At 38.9% G+C, this 24,605-nt stretch overlaps 1 protein-coding gene across 4 annotated transcripts; it reads left to right on the top strand.

Annotated features, from left to right (window-relative positions):
• The first annotated feature begins 2,674 nt into the window (after window positions 1–2,674).
• On the top strand, window positions 2,675–20,971 carry syk (spleen tyrosine kinase). Of its 4 annotated transcripts, XM_044012946.1 has the most exons (15): window positions 2,675–2,811; window positions 6,441–6,547; window positions 10,066–10,545; window positions 11,655–11,815; window positions 14,341–14,479; window positions 15,499–15,580; window positions 15,675–15,721; window positions 16,779–16,841; window positions 18,605–18,692; window positions 19,059–19,218; window positions 19,304–19,513; window positions 19,653–19,842; window positions 19,934–20,074; window positions 20,337–20,449; window positions 20,562–20,971. In XM_044012946.1, the coding sequence occupies exons 3-15, from the start codon at window positions 10,144–10,146 to the stop codon at window positions 20,632–20,634; spliced, it is 1,869 nt and encodes a 622-aa protein (XP_043868881.1). In that variant the 5' UTR covers window positions 2,675–2,811; window positions 6,441–6,547; window positions 10,066–10,143; the 3' UTR covers window positions 20,635–20,971. The 4 variants fall into 4 exon arrangements, with proteins under 4 accessions (XP_043868881.1, XP_043868882.1, XP_043868880.1 ...); XM_044012945.1 differs by lacking the exon at window positions 2,675–2,811 and having other exon boundaries at window positions 6,345–6,547; XM_044012947.1 differs by lacking the exons at window positions 2,675–2,811; window positions 16,779–16,841 and having other exon boundaries at window positions 6,344–6,547.
• The last annotated feature ends 3,634 nt before the right edge of the window (window positions 20,972–24,605 follow it).

The raw sequence follows: 24,605 nt of genomic DNA on the forward strand, positions 1-24,605 counted from the left end.
TGACGTAACGACTGCGCTCCTCTCGGACTGCTCAACTACACACACACGATCCCGCACAGTAAGTTAAAGGAAGTGTACTTTAACATTATACATAAACATGATCCTGCCAATCAATATATGGTAAAACATTTAAAGACAGAGACATGCACGTGACCTGTTAATTTTGTAACAACCATCTTGAGTGTGCACTACATCTTTTCTGGCATTGTTCACATAACAAATTCATTTGAGACTTCATCATTCAGCAGATTGATCATTGTCCGTGTAGTGAAAGACTACATGCACTGTTATGAGGAAATACACGGGGAAAACTGTGAAATGCTTCTTGTTTATAAATCTATTGATTTTATTGGTATTTCATACATTAATTAACATTTGGCACTTGTTTTTCTAAAGGACAATGAACACTACATACAAACCATAGCCAAATCCAACTATCACACGGCTTTGAAAACAGTTTAATAGTTTATGTAACCCCTGGATTTCTCTTCTTTTTAGACTTTTTTAATCATCTGGTTGGTTATTTGTTTAGAACTCACAAAACTGTCAAGATGGCCAGGTTTAAATCTTCCTAAAAGTAGTCCATTATGGACCTCCAAATGGTATCATCCCCCTTTTAATTTAGCACTCTTCTTTGTCTTTTTAATTTCTTGTTATTTTACGTGTTGTTATGTCTGTATACTATATATGTTATGTACTACCTCATGTTTTCAATATGCTACCTTCTCAATAAAAACAAAAACAACTACATACACACACACACACACAGCAGCAGCAGCAAACATCTGGCAGCGAGTATTTTTAAACAAAAATGCTGACTTGAACAATAGACGTAGACGTTGAAACCTTAACTTTAATCAAAACAACATGGCCGCACAATGTGAAACTTTCTTACAAGGACTGAGATGATTGGCTGATGAAAACAAGCCTGTTTTACAGACTCAACCCAAAACATCTGTATTGTACTTGATTTTACTCTTTGCATATGGTCTCACAGTACAATGATGAATAAATTCATTTTTGTTACATAATCTGAAATTGTTAATCGATATAATTTCCTGGAATTCTTTGGCTGAGGAAAAATAGGAAACATCTGGTATATTGTATTGAATTCATGATACCATATTAAAATGCTTATATTATCTGCCTAATTCTTCTTATAGTTCTTTTTCAATTTTATCCTTTCTTCTTCTTGTTTTTGTACTTATATTCATACCATACTTGTGCTATACTGTAAAAAACACCCACAATGTCCCCATGTGGACAGCAGCTAAAGAAGCTTGGTCTTTATTTATGTAGTCATTATTTTGTTTATTATGTAAGATACTGATTTTGTGAAGTGAACTGAAATCACATTTAAACTGCATGTCTTTATTTTCAATTGCAATGACATGCCTATATATATGTATATATATATATATATACATATATATATGTTAATGACTTACATTTTCAAAAGTGACCCATATGTGAAATCTGAAAATTTACACTGGTTATCCCTTGGAGACACCACACGGTGGAGACTTGGTCACTGAACTGGAAATGGTAAATAGGCCAAAGTGGAAGTGAAAGTGGTGTTAAAAGGCATAACACCGTGGCATGGGTCCACTGGTTTGAGCCCTGAATGATATTTGTTTATATCATTCACCACTCGTCAGCTTTTTAGGAAGTTTGAGTCGCTCTGACTTGAGGAGAATACATGCAAATATGTATCTGATTCATAGATGATTTAATTCCACATGCAAAGTACCTGAAACGACATCTAAATCCACGTGCTTCCTGCTTACACCATCATGGATGGGTCATATTATTTGTGACACATGAGAGGAATTCAATTAGATTTGGGTCACTTGCATCATGCCGTGTAAATGCAGCCAAAGACACCAGCGGGTCAATAATTACATAAGTGTCGCAGCAGCACCACCTGCTGGCGATATGTGTTTAGCACACGAAGGACCAGACTACGTGATCATTTTAATATTCAATTATTAATAATATTAACGATAATAATAATAATAATGATTATAATATTTATAATTATTGTTAGTCTGTGATGCATTTGAGTTTGAGAACAGAGAGAAATGTGTGTGTGTGTGTATATAAACATTTTAAAAGCAGTGCTAACAGAGTCTGTGCTGAGCTGTGAGAGACCCACGGAGGAGCTGCTGCCTGAGTAACGATGGGGTGACAGACACCTACACACACGCAGAGACAGACGGACACACAGACAGGCTGCGCCACATTCTTGGTGAGTGTAAAATAACGTATGATCGTATGTACTGCATGTACCGGCTCAGTGGACACCAGAGGGTCTCCTCCTCCTCCTCCTCCTCCTCCTGATGTCCTGCATTTAGCTGTTGGTTATCATCGAAATGATGGAGGAGACGAGGACAGGACATCAGTGTTATGTAAAGTGTCCGGGCAGAGACATTCACCACACATCACATCACATCACATCACATCACATCCCATATGTGACAAAGCAAAGCTCGTGCAGCCTCTGCTGCAGTTAAAGGTGCAGCTGAGTGAATGTTCCGTCCAGCGTTAATAACCAGGCACACTATTATAGACACAGGACAATAACAACCATTACTGCAACACACTGCACATTCCTGTACAAGCAACATTACAAACGTTGTCCTCTCTCGCTCTCTCCAGGGGTCGCCACAGCGGATCACCTGCTTTGATTTGGCAGAGAATTGAACTCTCCAGATGGCCTTCATGACACAACCCTCCTCCCATGTATCCTCCCTTCATGGAAACTCCAGGAGATCAGCAACTTCTGACATGCAGAGAGAAAGTCACTTAAAGGTACAGTGTGAAGTTTACACAGTGTAGCTGAAATATCCCTCACTTAGCATCAGGTATGTTTATGTTGTCCATGGTGGACTCATTATAAAAACACAAAATGAAAATGATTTCACTTTAGTTTTACACACTGGAACTTTCATCTTAAATCATTGTGATGCTCTTTAGTATCTTTACCATGTCTCGCTGTCCTGTGATTGGCTCATTTTATATGTTAACAAGCAGTTGAACAGGTGTACCTAAAAAGGTCATGTGCTGCCACCTACTGGACATGTTTTATGAGACGATTTTTCCTCTTTTACTGGAAAAAGCAGCGTCTTCATAACTGATTGAGGGCAAATAATACTGAAGAAAAAAATCATAGTAATCATTCTCGAGTGCTCTCTAAATGAAATGAAGATCCGTGCTTTTTATGCACTCAAATCAAATTGGTTTTATTTATCTAGCAACAAATCACGACGTACATTACCTATGGAAACTTTAACTTAGAGTCTTATAGAGTCTTATAGAGTCTTATTTTTTTTTGCTTTTCCATCAGAGATAGTACCTGGTACCTGGTGTGTTTTTTTGTGGTACCTGGTTCAGACCATAATAAACATTACTATTGTACACGCAGAGGTGTCAGATAAAGTGCAATATTTCACAAATACCATTTCCTTGATGAGTTCTATGCTCCTTTACTGATTTGATGCACTGATCTCTAATTATATTAATTATATTTCAGGCGTTACTAGAAAACCAACTGTATTTTGAATGTGATGAGCCTTTTCTTCCACAAGATGGCGCCATATAGAATATAGACATAAAAGACAGTTCCTCCCTCCTTCCCTCTTCTCTTCTAAACACATCACAGTCAAACTGAAGGACGGAGGCTTCAAAGACATTTCAACATAAACTGAGTCTTTGAGAAAATATTTCACTTCCTTCAGAAGGAAGAGACACGGATAGTCTGACCCAGTTAGAGAAGGGGACAACAGAACGACCACAAACGTAACGCTCACATCGAGACTTTCCATTTCTCAGTGCATCACCTCCAGACAGAGCTGAAGCTGAGCCTTGTGTGAAATGTCACAGTGTTGTTGCACAACCTTCGTCAGGCTGCTGTGTCCTGTCCTCACCCTGTGTCGCTGCACAGGGACCAATGAGAGTCTAAGAAATGGTTGTTTGAATAAATTCATGACGTGATTAGCAATATCATTTTTGTGAATAATAAGACTCACGTCATCATATGATTATATGACCATTTACTGCACATGTTGTGGTTTGGCTCTAAATTTCTGCCATTATGATCTTGTGATGACAGTGCATGACTCTATTTAGCACTGACTAATGTGTAATACAATGCTTTGTAGATTTAATAGAGCGTTTGAACTGTTAGTCATAATGAGATATTAATAAAAACAGAAAATGTTTATCTTTAAAACAGCCACAGACTTGTAAAATGAAAGAATATAAACCACATGAAAGTGGATTAACCGGAAAAACAATTAAAATAATGCTCGTTAGCAGATGAAATCAAGGATTTTGTCTTTAAAAAAGAAGTCTTAATAATTCTGAATTTGATGGGAAGACAGGTGAACACTAACTATCACTAATGGCAAAAGGACAGAAAGGCTATGTAGTGGAAGAGCGCTACAACAGTGGATGTTGCCACGGTGCAGTCAGAGCAGCTTCAATCACACAATAGTAGCAAGGCAATAACATTTGAGAAAATAAAAGATAGAATAATAGAGTTTGAAAGCGATAACCACAAAAATATCCGTTCAAATGTGTCTATGTGTTGTTGTTATAATAAACCTGGAACACCTCAAACACTGCAGTACGCCACAATGACACATGGACAAGAATATCAAGCAGAAAAAACATGTCTTGTAACAGTTAATCCTAAACATATGTCCATCTTCTACCGCTCTATTCTCCACATGAGGGTCGCAGGGTTTGCTGTGCCAATCTCAGCTGACAGAGGGCGACAGGTCGGGGGTCACACCCTGAACACATCGCCTGTCCATCACACACACACACACACATAGACAATCCAATTTGCCTATTCCCCAAACTGCATGTTTTTGGACAGTGGGAGGAAACCGGAAACCCATGCACACTCCATGCAGAAACCAGGTCAAATATGTCCTCACTCTAAAGACATGAACATTACGTTTCACATTCAGACTGATTTCTCAGCTGAAGGGAATTCATTCAGTCAGATTTTAAGAATCGAAGAAACATCCAAGAACACGACAGAGATCAGAGGTGGACCTGTAGACCTGAGACTGAGCATGTTTTCATGCTGTGAAATAAATACTGTTTGGAGGACCATGTTGTGCCCCCCCCTGCTGGTCTACTTGTGTAGTGTTAGATACTAAGTGTGTGTAGGGCTAAGATTTGGTTAGGTTAGGCCAGAGGTGTCAAACAGGCGGCACACGGGCCACATGTGGCCCCCCAATCGCTTACATGCGGCCCACCAACTTTCTTTAAACACAGCGTGTGAGGAATATATGAATATAGACAGAATATAATATTTACATTTCTAAAAACGTACACACATTCAACATTACATTTATATAAGCTTGTTTCATTACAGGTGTCCACGTTATTAATGACTTCATTTTTAAATGTATTTCTGTCTGCTTTTGATTCCAATAGATTTCTTTTGCATAATTAATATGTTTTTTTGTTTTTTGTTTTTTTATTGTGAAGCATCATTCCATATCAAAACATGTGCTTTTACTTTCAAAATGATGTGAGATATCATCATGGACACGAACACTTCCTGAGTGATGACACCATGAATGAGTGTCCCTGTTCACTCACACATGCGGTGCTTCACTGACCGTGGACTTGCTGTAAACGCGGTCTTTAACCACATCCTAGCTACTGAAGCTACAGCCGTGCTCGTAAACCCGTTTATAATTCATCACTTCTGCTACACTTGAAAATGGGGACTTTTATCACAGTCATTTAGATTTCCAGTCAATTTTTACATTTAAAAAAAATTTATTTAATTAATCTGTAATCACTAAAGCTGATGATGACAAATTAATTATTGTCATTATTATTGTTATACCCATCAGAATTAGCTCCACTCAATAAAGCAAACAAATACTGCTTATTAATGTGTTTTCATTATTAAAATAATGTATCTCACATCCAGTATGGCTATTCTACAGCCTTTATAATATATTTATATATAATATATAATTTCATATTAATGGGTTAGCGGCAGTCGTAACCCTAACCCATATTTTTATTATGATGGGGGAAAAAAAGGTAAATAAAGTAAGAAAAAAACAATGATCTCTTCTGTTCGTCTGTGGCCATGGTTACAAGAGATTCATTTTCAAGCAGAAAACAGTGAAAATGTATTTTTGCTACTTTTATGTAAATGATGTTTAAGTCGGTGAAGTATCTGTTCTCACCGTCGCCATCATTTCCTGTATGAAGCAGACATGATGGTCAGTGTTTGGATGAAAAAAGAGAAGTAAAAGAATTGAATCGTGAAGGAAGTTATTGAAATGAGGAAGTTTGAGGGAGTGCGGCACCACCTCACTCTGTGTGTGTGTGTGTGTGTGAGGGGCCTCCTCTGCTCGAACACAGTCGGGATCAACTTTTTCTTTCTTTCTCTTTATTTTCAGAAGCTGCAGATTTGACGATGAGCCGCTCAGACGTTTGGACTGTAGGCCGCCGCCGTGCTGAGGGAGTGGAGAACTGAGTCCGGATCTGCTTCACCGCATTATTCACAGTAAGTTTTTACCCAACAAACAAACAGGATTCTGCACTTTACACTTTACTCACTTTACTTATTTGGATCAGAAAAAAGGAACAAAAAGCTGTAACACTTAAGTGTTTACGTTTATTAACATTATGTTATGCTGTTATGCATTTACCAACAGTTTATTCAAGGGTTACACATTATTCATTGTATGATAATAATAAATCGTGCATCTCATAACTATGATTCATAAATGTGTGTGAGTACGGAATAAGCATCACTTCACTATAATTTATTACCCTTTATTAATGTGAAGGGATGAATAGTTGATACATGGTGACGTGTGTTCATCTGAGGCTTATTTAATGTCAAGTCTTTGATAAAAGCTTACATTAATAAAGGATGACAGTGGTTAATATTACTTATAGTTAAGTAATGCTCATTCCGTACGTGCATCAACAGCAGTTGTTACTGTGTTACCAGCAGTTTTACAAACCCTTGGATGAATGTATGAATTGATGCCTGAATTAACCTGTATAAGTGAATTAAATGTGTAGTTACAACATGAATAAACAGCTGATAAATGCTCATCACATCATTTACTACTGTGAGTGAAGTGAGTGTCATTAGAGAAATGAGAGGAATGAAGTGAGACCACTCCTCTTTTCACCATGTGTGGTTGTATTGTTCTTTTACCCTCGTCCTGACACAGCTTCACTGAAGGAACCAAAGGAATGTTTTAGCACTCAGAAAAGGATTAGCCACAATTTGTGTATCGATGTTTTTTTGTTTGTTTGTTTTTAAACTATAAAGAAGAAAAAAATGTAAATAAATTAAAAGTGGATATACTCCCCTACGTTTCTTATTCTACATTTTTATCATCAGTTAACGATCAATAATGCTTAAACCTGAAATCAAATGAAAAATATTCTCCTCTCAGATTGTCCGGAGGAAAAAAAGAAACAAAATATACGTAATGTATACGTTTAGAGGCTGAGAAAAACAGTGTGTCGCGTCAAATCTACACTAAATCATTTGTTTGAATGAAGAAAGTTCACATTCTTAGAAAATAATATTAAGATTACGTTCAGTTATAATTTTAGAACTAAACACATCCTTGTTTTCTAGATATTTTCTACCATGTTCAGTTCAAAAATGACAAAATGAATAACGTGTAAAGCCATAAATCAAAAAAAAAAAGTATTTTAAAATAAGTTTAAATTTAAATGTGGACTATCTAAGTTTAAAAGTAAGAAAAATACCCAGATTAATACTCATGTGGTTCATGTGTTATATGTTACACAAAAGACACTCCACTCCATTTCTTAATGATCAGCGTTACAATCGCGTTCAACAAGGAAGATGTTTTCACTTTCTATCGAAGCATCTGTTCAAACAGGAGATGAATTATAAAGAACTCATGAGCTCAACTTTTACCATGACAAATGTCAAATAAAATAATATAAAAGTAGAAATAAAGGGAATTTCACATGTTATTTTTACTCAGTCGAGCTGGAAGGAAGGAAGTCAAAGTCAGTCAAATTTAAATATGAAACCACCGCAGTCATGTTGGCTAAACTGACCTTATTTCCTTAATTTACATGACCAGCTTTTTTTTTTATCATGGATTTACCAACAGTACAGTTTGTGTTTATTCTAAAAGAAAACAGAAAGAAAAGTATTTTTTTCTCAAAGTTTGCTCCTAAATATTGTTCAATATATTTAAAAAAAATATATTATATATTATTATTTTTGCACTGTATATATTCTGAAGCGTTCAGCCCACATTTTCCAACGTTTTCCAAATCTTCACCAAAGTTACACTGTTGATCTTCTTGTTATGGACAGTTGAATGCTAAGGTTATTCTTATAGTCTACTGTATTTTTTCATCTTTCACTGAGTATAAACATGTTGGCCTGAAATTTATATACATTTTCTCTTCTTCTTTTTTTTTAAATTCACGCACCCAGTGAATAATGATGAGGACAGCAGGATGACGAACGTGTGAAGTGAAGTTGAGTTGTGTAACTGTCAAGACAAAATATGAAGATGTGATATACAGATCATTAGTTTTATGTCCGAAGCGAGACTTATAATAATATCAATTTAATAAGACACTACACTTTTGAAAAACCAGCTTAAATTGTGAATTTATTTATCGAACAATGTAATAAAGACAAATCTCTGCTGTTTCATGAATTTAATTTAAAGCAGTCATAAACTGTTTTAAATTAAATTTGTGTCAATTTTGATAACTGAACAAGAATTACTTTACCAGAAAATGACTGACATTGACATTACGTCAATATTTTCAAGTTATTTGGACAGAAGCACCAAAGCTCCCACTAGACGTCATCATTACTCTCACTATTTAGATCACAATTACAGATAGATTATGTACAGTATGTGACAAACATGCTTCTTTATTTTTAAGACAGTGACTGAACATATCTTGAGTTGTCCGTGTTCTCTTTGAGACATAATAATCTACAATCCGGTAAAAACAGCGCTCAAGTGTGACACTTTTAACGCTGCATCCATCTCACACATCACTGCAGTGCACAGGAGTCTGCGTCGGCCTCTGCTGTCGCTGCGCTGTGGTTAGTTTGGCTACTGTGAAAAGCTGTGACATCATTTCGTAGCTCAGGACCTTTTTGTAGTATTTCATATTTGTGCTATCTGTTACAGAGCTGTAATCAAGGCCTGAGACCAACAGAATTCGGCCTGACGAGTACATTTTGATTAACCCGACATTATTCAAATGTGCACATGCACACGGCTCCTCTGCATTTTGTCAAGAATTAGTCATTTATACTTTTACAGCTTTATGGAAGGTGGAACAAAGAAATAAAACAAGTCCTCTGTTAACATCGTAACATCTCAACACTCTAAATTAGGCCTAGGATGAGCAGTGGGTTTGACTCCGGAGAGCTCTGGGTCTCGACCCTCCACATGCAGAAGAGTGTGACAAGTTTGCTGAGGGCAGCCCAGTGGAGTTTCAGTTTCTCACACCAGAAACTGAAGTGTTGGATACCTGTGTGTTAAAAAGCCCAGTTTGGCCGCTGCCTCCTCAGCATCCACTTTCGCCCGAGCCCGTGTAGAATGATAGAAATTAAGCCGGCACCGACGGGTTTGGGCAAAGATCTTCAGCTCTAATCTGTTAATGTTTTGTTGTTCACTGCCATGTGGATTAGGACTTGATCAATTTATACTTTTGTAGTATAGCTGTTGTTGTTGTTTTTTATTATCAACATTGTAGCAGGAACCAGTAACATTGGAGCTTGACTGTTGCTTTTTATTGAAGGGAAAAACTGAGTTTAGCCAGTCAACAAAAGTGTCATCTAATAACAGACAGCCTAGGTCATGCAGTAGTAAGGAGACACTATTTCAACTTGCAAGAATGATTGTATTTAACGTCCTAGACCATCGTCATCAGGCTAAAACAGTCAAATGTAAATATCTAAAGTTAAAAACCAGCCCCCAGTTTTTAACTTTTGTTCTTCTGAGTAAAATAATCTTGATTCTTATTTTCTGCTTTTGTTTTTAGGTTTCCTGCATCCTGGTGGCTGAACTTTGTGAGGAAACATCCTTTAAAGAGCTCCCACCATCACCACCAAAGGTCAAAATGGCTGACATTGTAAACACACTGCCTTTCTTCTATGGCAACATCACCAGAGAGGAGGCAGAGAAGTACCTGCAGCACACAGGCACGAGCAATGGCTCGTACCTGCTACGGCAGAGCCGCAACTACCTCGGGGGCTTTGCACTCTCTGTGCTGTATTCAGGCCGATGTTACCACTACACCATCGAAAGAGAACCAAAGGAAACATACGCTATAGCTGGTGGTAAGAGCCACAGCAACCCCATGGACGTGATCGACTATCACTCCCAGGAGACGGACGGCCTTGTGTGTCTGCTCAAGAAGCCGTGCAACAGGCCCAGGAACATGCAGCCCAAGGTGGGGCCATTTGAGGATCTGAAGGAAAGACTGATCCGGGAGTATGTGAAACAGACGTGGAACCTGCAGGTTTGTTTCTGCTGTGTGCATCACTCTGATGATTATCATTCATTATCATTGTACGCACCAAAATACCAACTGTCACCTGCTAAAAACTGGTCTAACGGAACAAAAAGCAGACTCACTATAGAGCCTGTCACACCCAACGTGCTTTCTATAAGAGATGGAGTCTTTTGCTGTCATTCGCTAAAATGTGGTTTCATTTCCCAAACCTTTAAATACAAATCCATGACTGCAGACTAATCTTCGAAACCAATTACTTCACTCGAAACTGTGCATTCAAATTTTGCCTTCATCCCTCAAAACACACGAGATCAATCCAAGACGCTGTTGAGGACTGTGTCGCCATGTCAGTGTCCTCTCCTCAATCAGTCCACATCGATAATAAGTTTGAAAATAAATGCTAATGAGCGACGAATGAATAACCAAAACCTGCTTTGTCGGAATATTTAAAAAAAATGTAATAAAACACCCTCGTTGCTTTCATTTATTCACATTTCTCATAAAGTTTCCCTCACAGTAGCGTCATTCCCGAGATGCCACATGACCACACTTTCATGTGCTCGTACACAGCTGTGACGTCACTCTGGGAAATAAGATTTTTCTGAGCTTTTTATGGCCTTTAGGAAGGTTTTACAAGTTTGAAACTCCATGAATTCAAAATACAGAATATAAATATCTATAAAAGTTTTTTTTTTTTATAAAACTTTCACTCTCTTTTACTATTGTTGCACTACCACAAGTGGCCACCTTCAAGGCAGAGGGGGCGGTGCTCTATCCAGTTCTTATAATACATCCATGTGAACTACTGGCAAGAAGGAAGCAGAGAGGATACAGGCAACACTTTGCAGAAGTTCATGTCGTGATTTCTGTTCATGTAACACAGTCTCAGCCATAACAATAAAATCAGATTATAAAAACAATGATTTAGCATAAACAGAATTAGCATAATCATTTCTTTCGATCTCGGTCAACAATTTTCATTTCGGTGCGTCCCTAATTTTATGGTCACTAAATGTCACTTGATATTGTTGATTCCCTCTCTGTTATACGAGGGTATCATATAAGTGTGTCATGGACTCATCACAGATCGGGCTCTTGTTGTGATTTGTGTTCAGGGAGCAGCTCTGGAGCAGGCCATCATCAGCCAGAGGCCTCAGCTGGAGAAGCTCATCGCCACCACTGCACATGAACAAATGCCCTGGTTCCATGGATCAATCGCACGAGAAGACTCTGAGCCCAGACTTCAGGGCGGCGCCCGCACTAATGGAAAGTTCCTGTAAGTGTTTAACAGTGTTTTTACTCACATGGTCTCATTTAAATCTATTCAAATTCACTGTTGCGGGGAGTTCAAAATCTGCGCTCTATGCAGCTAAGTTTGGCTTTTGCAAAAAGAGACTTTCCTGCGTTTAACAGGTGCCGTTCCACCGTGTTCTCACATCGTGTTGGAAGCGTTTTATTGGCGTTCCAAACTGATCTTGGACCGACTCTAAGCGGGAATAGATAGTTTTTACACACGTCATCACAACATCCTGGTTCAGTCGTGTTGTTTCGGTGTTAAAAGTCGAAAACTGAAAATCTGTTTTGGCCATTTTTGTTTCGGTGCATCTCTGTTGCATACATTTCATCTCCACCTACAAAGTGTAAGAGCACGAGCGTGTGCTAACATTGGCTGAAGTTCCTCGTGTTGCCTCCGTTTCCACAGTGACCTGTCTGTCGTCAGCTTCCTATATTTCAACACGTCAGTATTTCTCGCTCAGAGATGACGCTGCTCTGAGACTGTTATGTTCTTGATACATAAACATAAACGTAAATGATTAATTTCTCGCCTCAAAAGATCTTAAAACTGTGTTGTTTCGTTTTATTAAGTTTTGTTTCGAGTGTTTACTTCAATTGTGTGTTTTCTCCATAGACCATACATTCCATAGACGCCTCATGATCACAAGTATAAAGTTCCTCCTGTGAGATCTGCTTACGTCTTACATCTCGCAGCCGGAGCCCTCTCGTCTGAGCTGATGCTCAAATACGATACAGTGGTTTCTATGAAAAGCAGGAAAATTTCCCTTTACATCAGCGTAACAGTTGCGCACGCTAATAGACTTTTAAAAATAAAAGAACTAATCGATTATTCGATAACAGTCATTTTATGTTGTATTATGATACATGCTACAAAGTTCGACTTTAAAAAGTTTTACAGTAATTATTTGCTTAATATGAGACTGTTACGTATCGGAGCTTTAACAGCTCAGTAGGTCTCATGATCCTCGTATGGTTTTTAGTGCACATCACATTAATTCGGACTTCATTTCTTCTGTGGTCTGTTTAAAACAGGAAACCTTTGTTACACGTGTAACATAGGAGAATAAAGTCACATGGGCACTGAGGTTCTCACAGCATTTCCTGTTGCAGGAACCCCTAACATGTTGCTTCACATGACCAGAACTTCTTCCTGCAGTCTCTTCAGAAGCAGGTTGTTAGGACTAATGATGTTATAGCTTTATATGCGCAGGTTTGTAGCAAGACAACAACCATAAACAGAGACTCGTATCGAGTGGCATGTTCCAGTTGTTAGGGAGACAAACATCTGAAACATCCCAGAAACAAAGATAAACTACGAGTGAATAGAATGAAAACAAAACCAGCAGTCCACATGTCATTGTTTCTTTTCATAATATGCGAAATGAAAAAAAGATTCACTATTATTTCTATTTCTGAAAAACAAAGAAAAATTTTGTCTTTTTGTAAATATTAACACAATACATAAATTCAATAATCAATATCTCTATGATTGATCTGTGGTTAATGTAAATCTGAATCAAGTACAAAAATGTCAAGATCCAGTGTTAATATTAGTACTATTATTATTATTATTATTGTTTGGTAATAACAATAGTGGTGTAAGGGAGGTAAGGAGATAATATTACAGTAATTATACATTTACTTCCTATCTGAGTAAAAGCTTGGTGATAAGAATTATTGTTGCTTACCATTAGTGTGATATCTTTACATGAAAAGGTTTGGAAATGAAAGTCAATAGTTGTCACATGACCACATTCATCCCCTTACACATTCCCACTGCTATGACCAAACTATTTCTTTCTTTTATTATGTTTTTGTTTGTCATTTCCATCTGGGACAGGTTTAGAATCAACTACACTTTAGTGACTTTTTCACTTTGGACTTACTCATCTACCTTCTCTTAGTATGCTACATGTCACAATGAATGTGGTGTAAATGTCTCGCAGCTCTGCATTGAAACAGTGTGAGATGCTGGAAAAGGTATCAAGGAGGTAACAAATACAAGTATTCTCTCGATCTCTCACACACACACACTCATTTGTATAAATCATAAACCAATTCTCACCCTAAAACCACTTCTTAATCCTCAAAAAGCCCTGAGAAGTGAGAAAATGTCCTCCTGACATTATGGAGTTTTGGTCCTCACAAAGCCACAAATACAAGAATGCACGCACACACACACACAAACTTTTGGTTTCCGTTTCTAGTAGTTTGCAAAGGACTTCCTGAAGTAGCCAAACAAGAGCGTGACAAATGTGATGGTCCCTTTGTTCAGTCACTCAGGATCATTTCAACAGTTTAGACTCTGGATTACAACCAAGAACAAAACACTATTACACTTCTCTCGTGTCATTAATGTATTAATACACTTTTGTGTCCATCATGGTTTGGTATATTTACAGTTTATACCATCTGTCTGTCTGTCTGTCAATCACATCACTGTCCCTTGTAGAATATGGTCGTGAACACTGAGCTGAACTTGGTTGTCCCATGTCTTCCTCTCAGGATTCGCCAGAGGGACACGAGTGGATCCTATGCTCTGTGTTTACTCCATGAAGGACAAGTCATGCATTATCGCATCGACAAAGACAGCGGTGGAAAACTCTCTATTCCAGATGGAAAGAAGTTTGACACCCTGTGGCAGGTGAACACCATGAGTTTGTATTTGTATTATTATCCACATGGTGAGTCCTAACATGCTCTTTTTGGAAAACGAAAACACTTTTTGTGTTATTTTTGTGTATACAACATAAAACGCAATTTTGGTAAAACAATGATGCCATAGCCCCGCCTCTCTCGTATTTGCTGTCACTAGCTTTGTCGTGGTGTTCTTCGTCTGCTTCTGTCATTGCATACGTCGTATGCAAGCTATATGGAAGCGACACAGTGCCACATACAGGCCTGGCATATGTACTGCAGTCAGTGTTTTAACGTCGTTCGCGTGTATGAAGTCATCTCTTGAAACAATGTTGACTGAAAACGTTTTTAAGAAGAAACGTCAGTTTCTCTTTTTACATCAGTACTTGTGTGTGTGTGTGAGTGACGTCACCTCTGGATTCACTACATTCCAGAGACAAGTGGAACAAAACCAGGGATACATTGTGCAGCAGCCATCTTATAATCCTATGTTGGGTATTCTATTCTATTCTATTCCAGGAAATGTATCAAATGACTTTGATCTCTGTTAAACCAGAGCTCTCAAGTCTTATTTTTACTACTTCCTCTCCCGCTTGTGCTGAATTCCATTGAATGTATGCAGCATCCGCCAGAAATAGAAGTGCTGCATATCCACTCTGACCCTCTGCAACTGAGACACAGACCCCACAGGCTTTGACACATTCAGTAGAATGGATGTGTATCAGCTCCGATCAACCGTTCCAAAACCAGCGTATTTTAGGTTTCCTGAAAATACGTCTTTTTTTTGTTGTGAAAGGCAAAAATAAAACTATTAATTTTGTTTAATGGAACTTGTCCTTTATTAGATTAACATATTATCTTCAAACACTATAGCCCTACCCTATCTTGGTCCATGATAATTTCCAAACTCTGAAGCCCTGGTTAAACTCTGGCAAGAGCCTGATAACAAGAATGTGGTCAGGCATGACTCTAGTGTTGACGCTGATGTGTGATGTATATGATGTATACTTTTCCTTTGTATCACAGCTGGTGGAGCACTACTCATACAAACCTGACGGCCTTCTGCGAGTGCTGACAGAGCCTTGTCCAAGACCTGATGGAGAAACAGGTAAAGGCTACTGTAATGTCACAGCCATTCAAAGTCTGCTGCAGACAAATGTGTAGGACAATATTCTAAGGCACATTTGCTGTCATACTGACAGGGCGGCCACTGCTCCCACCAGACCATCCTGGACTAGCCTCTGCCTTTGTAAGTTGTCTCTCCCTCTGTCTCTGTCTCTATGTCTATCTCGGTGTCTGTTGTGTCATTTATGAATTTGCATATCCTCATGGTCCAGTGAACTGGTGCAAAAACAGGAAGTTGTGTTATATGTTTAGTAAAAGGAAATTGTTCATACTGTCATCACTTGTGGTACAGTATGTACCAAAAGATTTACATTATCCTTTTCACCCAGTCTGTCTGTATTTGTCAGACGACTGTGTTCCAGCCTCAGCGTCACACAGCCGTGCAGGAAACACACAAGGTCACAAACTCATGTGTGATCCATGAAGAATCTTATAATTACTCACATAGAAACATGACTATCAGAACACAAATTCATGTTTTTTTGTGGTTTTATGAGGTACTAACACAAAGTCACTTCTGGCTGAGTCTGGTTGGGTGCGCCCCCTGCTGGCGGTCCTGCACCGAGCCAGCATAAGACAGACATCTTTGGTGTGATGTGGTGCTTTTCCACTCCATAATAATCCAATCCAATAATCTGCACACCACACACAATCTAGTGACTAGTGACTTGTAAAGCAGTTGTTTTTTTGGTGTAACCGAATCATTAGAATCAGTTCATTAAAAATATTTGTTGACAGAATGGTTCCGTCTGTGAGACACTGAACTGAAATATTGTTACGCTGTCGCTATTTTTAAGGTTTATTCCCACATTTATTAACAGTTGTCTGTAGATTTCTTTTTCCTTTCTCTTTTATCCTGTGATTTTCACATTTATCCTAATGAATGTTATTAGGAAAAAAGTCAAAATACTTTGTCAGTACTTCATACAACCACAAGTCCAAACACCTCAAATATACTTACTCATATCCACACATGTGGATAGAGTAAGGATAGAGTCTTCAGTAAAATAAAAAGGAACATGTCATGTCCTGAGTGAACGCTGTGCCTCTGCTTCCTGTAGTTTACAGTTGAATGACTCACCGAGATAATGACACAAGCTGTTCTCATTTCTACTGTACTGTCATCGACTGAACGTCCTCAGATCACATCATGATAACCTCTCTGACATTTTGGTTTCTAGCACAATGCAGCAGGTGGATTACTCTCCAAACTCAAAACTGTTCCCATACTTGGGCGAAAAAAGGTGCACTAACACACCTCCTCCTCCTCCTCCTCCTGAAGCTGTTGTTGTTTCACAGCACTGTTTAACACTGTTTGGCTTTTGCGTGATAGTCTCTACATTATTTAATGCAATAACATTCTGAGCCACAGTCTGTAAACACTGGCTGTGGTCCATTAAGTAGCTAACTAACTGCTTCCAGCTGTGTGTGCATATCAAGAGCAAACATGTCATAATGGGTCATCATGTCCCGCCTGGCAACAAAGACTCCTGTCTATCTCCTAACTATCTTGTCATGAAAATCTTCAGGTTCAGGACAATGATGATGAATCCTAATGAGATAATCAGCAGCAGCATCAAGTCAAACAGTTTTGTTTTGTTTGTACTGTAAATCACTCACTTAAGTAGCTGTGAGCTACTCACAGGTGTTCCCTCAGATGAGTTACAGGCTCTTTAGCATTACTGACCTCCACAAAATCGACACAATACACTATGGTAATTCATTCCATTCAATTCAATTCAATTGTATTTGTATAGCGCCGAATCACAACTGTACACAGACAACGTCGTGGAGAGCAGAGAAACCCAACAGTTCAGACAATGAGCAAGCACTCGGCATCAGTGGAGAGAAAGTGACAGAACCAGACTCAAACATGTGCCTCGACCGGTTGGGGTGAAAGGAAAAATGGGGGACAGAAAGGACAAGAGGGAGGTGAGGTGATGTAGAGACAGAAGCGAGAGAACTGGAGCAAGTTCTAAGTTTAGACAGGACAGTTCTGAGTCAGTGATGACATGTTTATAGAACCACAATGTCATTTATACAAGCAGCAGCAGACACTGTTGATAAAAATGATACTGATATTAACTTTAATTATAACATAATGATAATAGTGATGATATGATATGAATGATAGCCTCGGAATTGGATCTGGATCCTGCAACCTGCAAGATGAGGACACACAGAGAGAGATGGAGGACACAAACTAGGGAAAAGGTCATTTCCAACCTTTGATGATGTGTTTGCTCTTGAAATAATGTCACACACTGAAAGACACTGCTGAATGAAGCTGGACATACAAACACACCGGGTGAGCTGTTGGAAGGCAGCAGCCCCTGCCTGAAACCTTTGACTTTGTCACCTTGTTTTGCTAAAGGTGTAGCTTCTGCATCTCACACTTTCCAGTTTCTTTCTTCTTCTTTTTTGAGTTTTCCAGCACCTTTCATAAATGCTTTGAATATTTTCCATGTGGCACTTCAGTGGTCCATGCTAAAGCTTCAGAAGGGTTCTTGGATGTGCACATTTTTAAAGCAGGGGTGTGGGACATAATTGTACGTTAGCAGATTGTCACACTGTGGTCAGCGGAAGATTTGGACAGTAAAGCATTGAATTGAATTGTTCCATACCCCTTCTTTAAATGCATGTGAATGATGTTAACCTTTCGTATGTATTATTTTCCTCTAAAACCTTTGTATGGATAATCATACAATACGCTGTTTTATTGGCACCATGTATTAGAGTGATATGATGAATGAAAACATATTCCACAAACACTCAATGAACAGTGAAAATTTAACATCCTCTCACTCATTTGAATCAAACATTGGTTGATCACTCTAATACAGGATTCCTTGCTTCGTAATTACTTGTGTATTTTATTGTTATTGTAAAACTTTAGTATTTCCCTTTTGATGCAGTTTTTTTTTTATTATTTTAGCAGTGCAAAATTATATAAATGTGCTGTATGTGTTTTCACTGTGTAAAAATTGTCCTTACTGACCGATGACAGAGCCAAGGATCTGGATCTCGACACAACACCACAGACAATCTCAATACTTATGAAACCAGGGCGGCCAATAACCAAATCGACAGCAAAGGTACGTTATTTACAATATAGAGGTGGAAGTACATCTTAAAGATAGATTTATTTATTTATTTATTCATTACCTTTTATACTCGTACTACGTTTTCTGCAGAATGTGTCTCAGACCACCTTTATTTATGGTCTGTATTATGATCTATAGCAGGTTGAGCTTAAAGGAGCGTTTACAAGATGCATTGAAGAAACCTCTGTAATAGATGCACCACAAAGGAGGTTCCTCTTGTTTTAAATGCAATTGTTGACAAAACATTTGTTTTTAATAATTTTATAATATATTATAATAGTCACAGTAACTGATCAACGTTTCATAATCAAGCAAATCATTGAATAATATTCTCCTAATGTGGCATTTCTCCTTCAGAGGCGATGCCGATGGACACACAGGAGTATCTGAGTCCGTACGCCGACCCGGATGAACTGCGGAGCCCCACAGTGGATCGCAGTCACCTTTACCTGGAGGACGGAGAGCTGGGCTCAGGGAACTTTGGTACAGTCATGAAGGGCATCTACAAGATGAGAAAGTAAATCACAGGCATCAATTCAATTTTATTTGCATAGCACCAAGTCACAACATATACAAACCAGGTCTTCCTCCCTGTGTATTAGGATAGAGAAGCCTGTTGCGGTGAAAATCCTAAAGAACGATGACAACAACCTGGCGGTGCGCGAGGAGATGCTGCGAGAGGCCAACGTCATGCAGCAGCTGGACAATCCTTACATTGTCCGCATGATTGGCACCTGTGAAGCTGAGAACCTGATGCTGGTGATGGAGCTGGCTGAGCTCGGACCTCTCCACAAGTTCCTGCAGAGAAACAAGTATGTGCTTTAAACAGGGTTCCGCTTATTCTGAAGAACAGACAAGATGCATGTCTTTATGACACACAGTTTCAGTTCAATGGTTTTTCAATAAGGTGTCAGAGAAAACACTGACTGTCTCACATGTGATCATCCACAGGCAAACCACCATAAAGAACATCACGGAGCTGGTGCACCAGGTGTCCATGGGAATGAAGTACCTGGAAGAGCATAACTTTGTCCACAGGGACCTGGCTGCCAGGAACGTGCTGCTGGTCACACAGCACTACGCCAAAATCAGTGACTTTGGTCTCTCCAAAGCTGTGGCTGAGGAGCAGAACTACTACAAGGTGTGTTACCTTCATCTACTTTGAATGGTTTGGTGGCATAATGGAAGTCACTAACATGTTTGTATTGTGTGTATGTGTGTGCGTCCTTCAGGCCAAGGGTCATGGAAAGTGGCCAGTGAAATGGTACGCTCCTGAGTGCATCAATTACTTCAAATTCTCATCCAAAAGTGATGTGTGGAGCTTTGGTGTGCTCATGTGGGAGGCCTTCTCCTACGGCCAGAAACCATACAAGGTATGAACAACGACTCACTCACTCACTCAGAAAGTGACCTCCAGAGAAAAGAGGGAGTGAATTCACCACACTTTCTCTCACGTTGTAAAACAGTCACTCTCCCACATCATGTTTAATTGTGGAGATTAAACATCACAGCATACACATCAGTCACTTCAAATGTGTTATTCTGAATAAGAATTTTCACCTCAGTTTATGTTTAATGGTGACATAAATCACCAAAAGCACATTTAGTGACTAAATATAATATTATTGTTGACAGGGAATGAAAGGAAATGATGTCATGCAGATGATTGAGAGTGGATTGCGCATGGAAGCTCCACAGCACTGTCCACCAGAGATGTTTGACCTCATGAGAGCCTGCTGGACCTACAAGTAAGTACAAAGAGTTGTGGATCCGATAATTCATCACAGGCTGCTGTGACGGTGTCAAAGAGCCACGAGCAGAAATCCACGCGGCGCGTTCTTGTTTGCTTGTGTGTTACAGAGCCGACGAGCGGCCTGGATTCACCACCGTCGAGCCGAGACTACGAGAGTATTATTACGACATTGCACAGTGATTCTTCTTCTTCACACGAATGTTAATAAACTATGCAAAAATGTTGGTTAAAGAAGAGGTCGGAATTTAATATGTACATTAATAGCTAGAGGCAATTTTGAAAGCATTTATAAAATAAATTAAAGGTCCAGTACGCAATGCTTGACCCCCACCAGACGTTGTAGTTGTCCTGTCCCTCAGGGGTCGCCTCCGAGTCTTTTCTCAGCTCCTTGAACTCTCAAGAGCAATATTAATTATTATTATTATTATTATTATTATTATAATATTGTCTTCGCTTTGAACTGCTGCCATTGCATTGTTATGGTGAATGTGAGTCAATAAACAGCCTGTTAAAATCACTACTTTGTCTTTTTTTTTTAATGTGTCAATGGTAGCGAGAGAGGGAGAGAGAGCTTTATTTATAACATAATCACATTCTCCTTAGTTAAATAAGTGGATTGTTGATGTTGTTGATGTTCCCTCTCAACGAGAGACAGAATATAAGACTAAACGTATTTGCCAGCAATATTTTTAGAATAGTAATAAGACATTTGGTTGTAATCATTGCTTTATTAAATGTATTATGCGCCAACCGTAGAAGAAGAAGAAGAAGAACTACTCTCGTTGTAGCTGCTGAGCGTATTGGTTGTACGGAGTCCCGGACATGACATGAATAAATAGCTATAACATGCACACAAAATACTATTTCGTGGCCAGGAAATAGGTATAATGTCTGCACGAAATACTAATTAATAATATCATCATTCCTGGACAGTTGGGTAAGCAAATCGAACGCACCTCCTCTAAGGTCAAAGGTAGAGGCAGTAGAGTGGCTAAAGCCACACAATGGACATAGATAGCGTGATAGAGTTTTATTTTAAGCTGGGAATGAGCTACAAAGACATTCTGAAAAACCTGTCGTTGCAAGGAACCATTATTACAGAGAGGCATTTAAACAGAATATTGAGAGGCAGGTTTCTTTACCGGCGCAGGTACGACAATAACAACACAACACCGCTCAATTTGCTTACCCAGGGGGTATTCCATCAAGCAGGCTAAAGGCAAAGCCAAGCTTAAATGGCCAAGTCTGGCTAATATGAGAGTTCGGTTCCATCAACGAGGCTGAGATTAGCCCCAACTCAGTAACCATGGAAACTATGACTCTGGCTAAGCCTCAACCATGGCTAAGCCATAACTGTGGCTCAGGTTTCCGTTCCATCAATCTGAGCCTCAACCCTGTTCCACCAAGGTGGCTAATGTGAATGCCAGCCAAGTAACCATGGTAACTTATGCTGCCGGGCAAACCTGGTCTGTAGCAGGCTAAAAGTGAAGCTTAGCACCATCTATGATCAAAGAATGTCCAATAGACAGAAACAGAGACACACAACTGTCATGGAATGATAAAATAATATGTAAAACATAAACTATATAATAAAATGTATTCAAGAAATTATTTAGACTAACAATTATATATTATCTATAAGTACATTAAAGAACATTATCACCAAAATAAAATATAATAAAAAATGACAGGCTTAAATGAAAATGATATCAATTCTATACAATTAAACAGATCAATGGGGGAAATAAATGAAAGCTATCCCATCAATTTGCATAACAATCAGTTGATAAATGTGATGAATATCACGTTCTAACATTACTACTAGGGCTGCCAAATGATAAAATACGGAGAATTTACATAAATTGCAGTGAAACAATAATGCTATTTTAATTATGTTCATATGAATGTTACTTATTAGGGCTGTTTTTTTGTTCTTTGGGGATTTTCCTTTTAATTGTAGGGATTTGGTTGCATTAATAGGTCCACATAATTGATTAGTTTAAAACAAAAACCATCAAGAAATCAATTGGTAGATTATTGTCTACATATATTTTGTCCCTTTGATGGAGAATTTATATAACATGATGATGCTGAAATACTTCATTTTCTTTGTCACTTTCAGTCTGTCTGCAATATTCTGCCACGCCACATCCCTCGCTTTATTGACTGCCGCGGTATTGTCCTTCTTTCGGATTATGTGGCTGTAATCCTCATATACCTCCATGAGGAGGGTTTGCTCCGCTGCGGAGAACATCTCTGCACGCTCGTTTCCAGTTGGAGCCAGCTGATTTAACTTGATGGAACGACTAGATTGGGAGGTGGAGCTTAGTCAAGCTTCAAGCTTACACCTAAGTCTGGCAATTCTTAGCTACGTTGATGGAATACCCCCCAGGTGTCCAGGAATGATAGTATTATTAATTTGTATTTTGTGCGCACATTATACCTACTTCGTGGCCACGAAATAAGTATAACATGCGCTGATTATACATATTACGTGGCCACAAAGTAGTATTTTGTGCGCACGTTACAGCTACAATTAATTTTTTTACCATGTCATGTTCAGGGCTCCTTACAAACAATACGCTCAGCAGCTACAATGAGAGTAGTTCTTCTTCTTCTTTGGTTGAAAGTAGCAATATAAAGCAGGACACAGCACCAAACTTCACCTAAATGAAGGAGCAGTGCCAACAATACGTATATTACAATATTTACAAACCGTAAAACTGTTGTTGTGTGCTTGTTTTGTCGTTTAGCGTTAGCAATAGTTGGCTACAGGCTAAGCTACACGTGTTCGCTCGTGTTTCATTTGCATGCATGTCGGTAACCACAACGTAATCCAAGCTACAGGCGTCCTGCAGCAGTCTTTGCGACGGAGGTGGTTCACTCGTCACAGTGTCTTCTGACTCTGGCTCAGGGTCCGGATCAAACGCGTAAGGGATTACGTCGAGGGGTCGTGACAACGACATTACTCAATGTTTTCATAATTGCTAGGGTGGCATCTGCCTTTCTAGAGGAGGAGCTGCGGGTCTTGAGCTGACGTGCCAATTACGTCACTTCCAGGTAACTGGGCCAATCACAAGACAGTCCGTGTTCCGCGGGTGTGGTTTTGGACTGAAACAACGTGGCTGTGAGAGTGTCAGGGATGAGACATTTACATCGGCTCGTTTGCAGCGACTAGGAGGTTTTTGACCATAAAAACGACTTCATGTTTGTAAGTACACCTCCATATCTCACATATAAGTGAGATAGGACCATGCTATGGCCTGTTTAATATAGTTTTCCTGTAGTTGTAGTAGTCTTTATTTCCTCCTCATACAGCTACTAGAAATAGTTATAACAACATTATATTTATGTTGAACTCGTTAACGTGGACGCTTAAATGAAAGTGTGGACCAGATGTGTGCATTACGACAACAAAACACGGATAAAGGCACGTGTAACGTGAAATAAGACAAATTTATTTAACAAAATACAAAGTAAGTAAGTAAATGTATTTAATAGGAATTGGTCAATACTCACACAGTTCGGCAATGTGCTTCTAACAACTGTTATATTTGTAAAAACGTTTCTAATTTGTATATAAGTTGTGTCACTTCCATTCCTCTGCTGCTCTGCCGGTAAATTTCCACGCTCCTCCCCTCTGCTCCACTCTCCCTGCCGGCCACTCCCACCTCATCAGCCAACTCTGTTCACCTGTGCACTCAGGTGCTCCTCATCAGTAATCAAGCCACTATTTAAGCCTCTCTGGTTCAAACGGCTGAAGTGTAAACGAAAGTGTTTCTTGAGTCATGTCAAGTTCCGTTCTAGAAAACTAAGAAATGATTGTCTTAGTTTGCACATCCATGTTGGTGGATTGTTTTTTGTTTTCGCGTCTCTTCCCCCTGTATTCACAATACAATAAGTAATTCAAGCCAGTGAAGCTTGAATGTTAGTTTATTTGGTAAAATTGTTAAATGTGTTTGGTATTTGGTGTTCAGTTATATAATAAGAACATCTGTGAGCTTTAACAAAGGGTGATTTAATGAAGAAGCGTTAAAGGAAGTTAAAGAAGACTGATGGTTTAATCAATCCAACCATTTTAAGGTTGCCATTTCTATGGTATATACATGTACGTATAGTGGTGTTTATAAGTAAGTGTCATGTACATGTGG

The sequence above is a fragment of the Solea senegalensis genome, linkage group LG21 (assembly GCF_019176455.1).
Source record: "Solea senegalensis isolate Sse05_10M linkage group LG21, IFAPA_SoseM_1, whole genome shotgun sequence".
In the NCBI taxonomy this organism is placed as follows: domain Eukaryota; kingdom Metazoa; phylum Chordata; class Actinopteri; order Pleuronectiformes; family Soleidae; genus Solea; species Solea senegalensis.

What these genes read in the sequence shown, in the direction of transcription:
- syk (XM_044012946.1), top strand. Translation starts at nt 10,144, where the DNA reads ATGGCTGACATTGTAAACACACTGCCTTTCTTCTATGGCAACATCACC. An exon ending in AACAGACGTGGAACCTGCAG is followed by an intron (nt 10,546 to 11,654) that starts GTTTGTTTCTGC and finishes ATTTGTGTTCAG; the next exon opens with GGAGCAGCTCTGGAGCAGGC. An exon ending in AAGTTCCTGCAGAGAAACAA is followed by an intron (nt 19,514 to 19,652) that starts GTATGTGCTTTA and finishes GATCATCCACAG; the next exon opens with GCAAACCACCATAAAGAACA.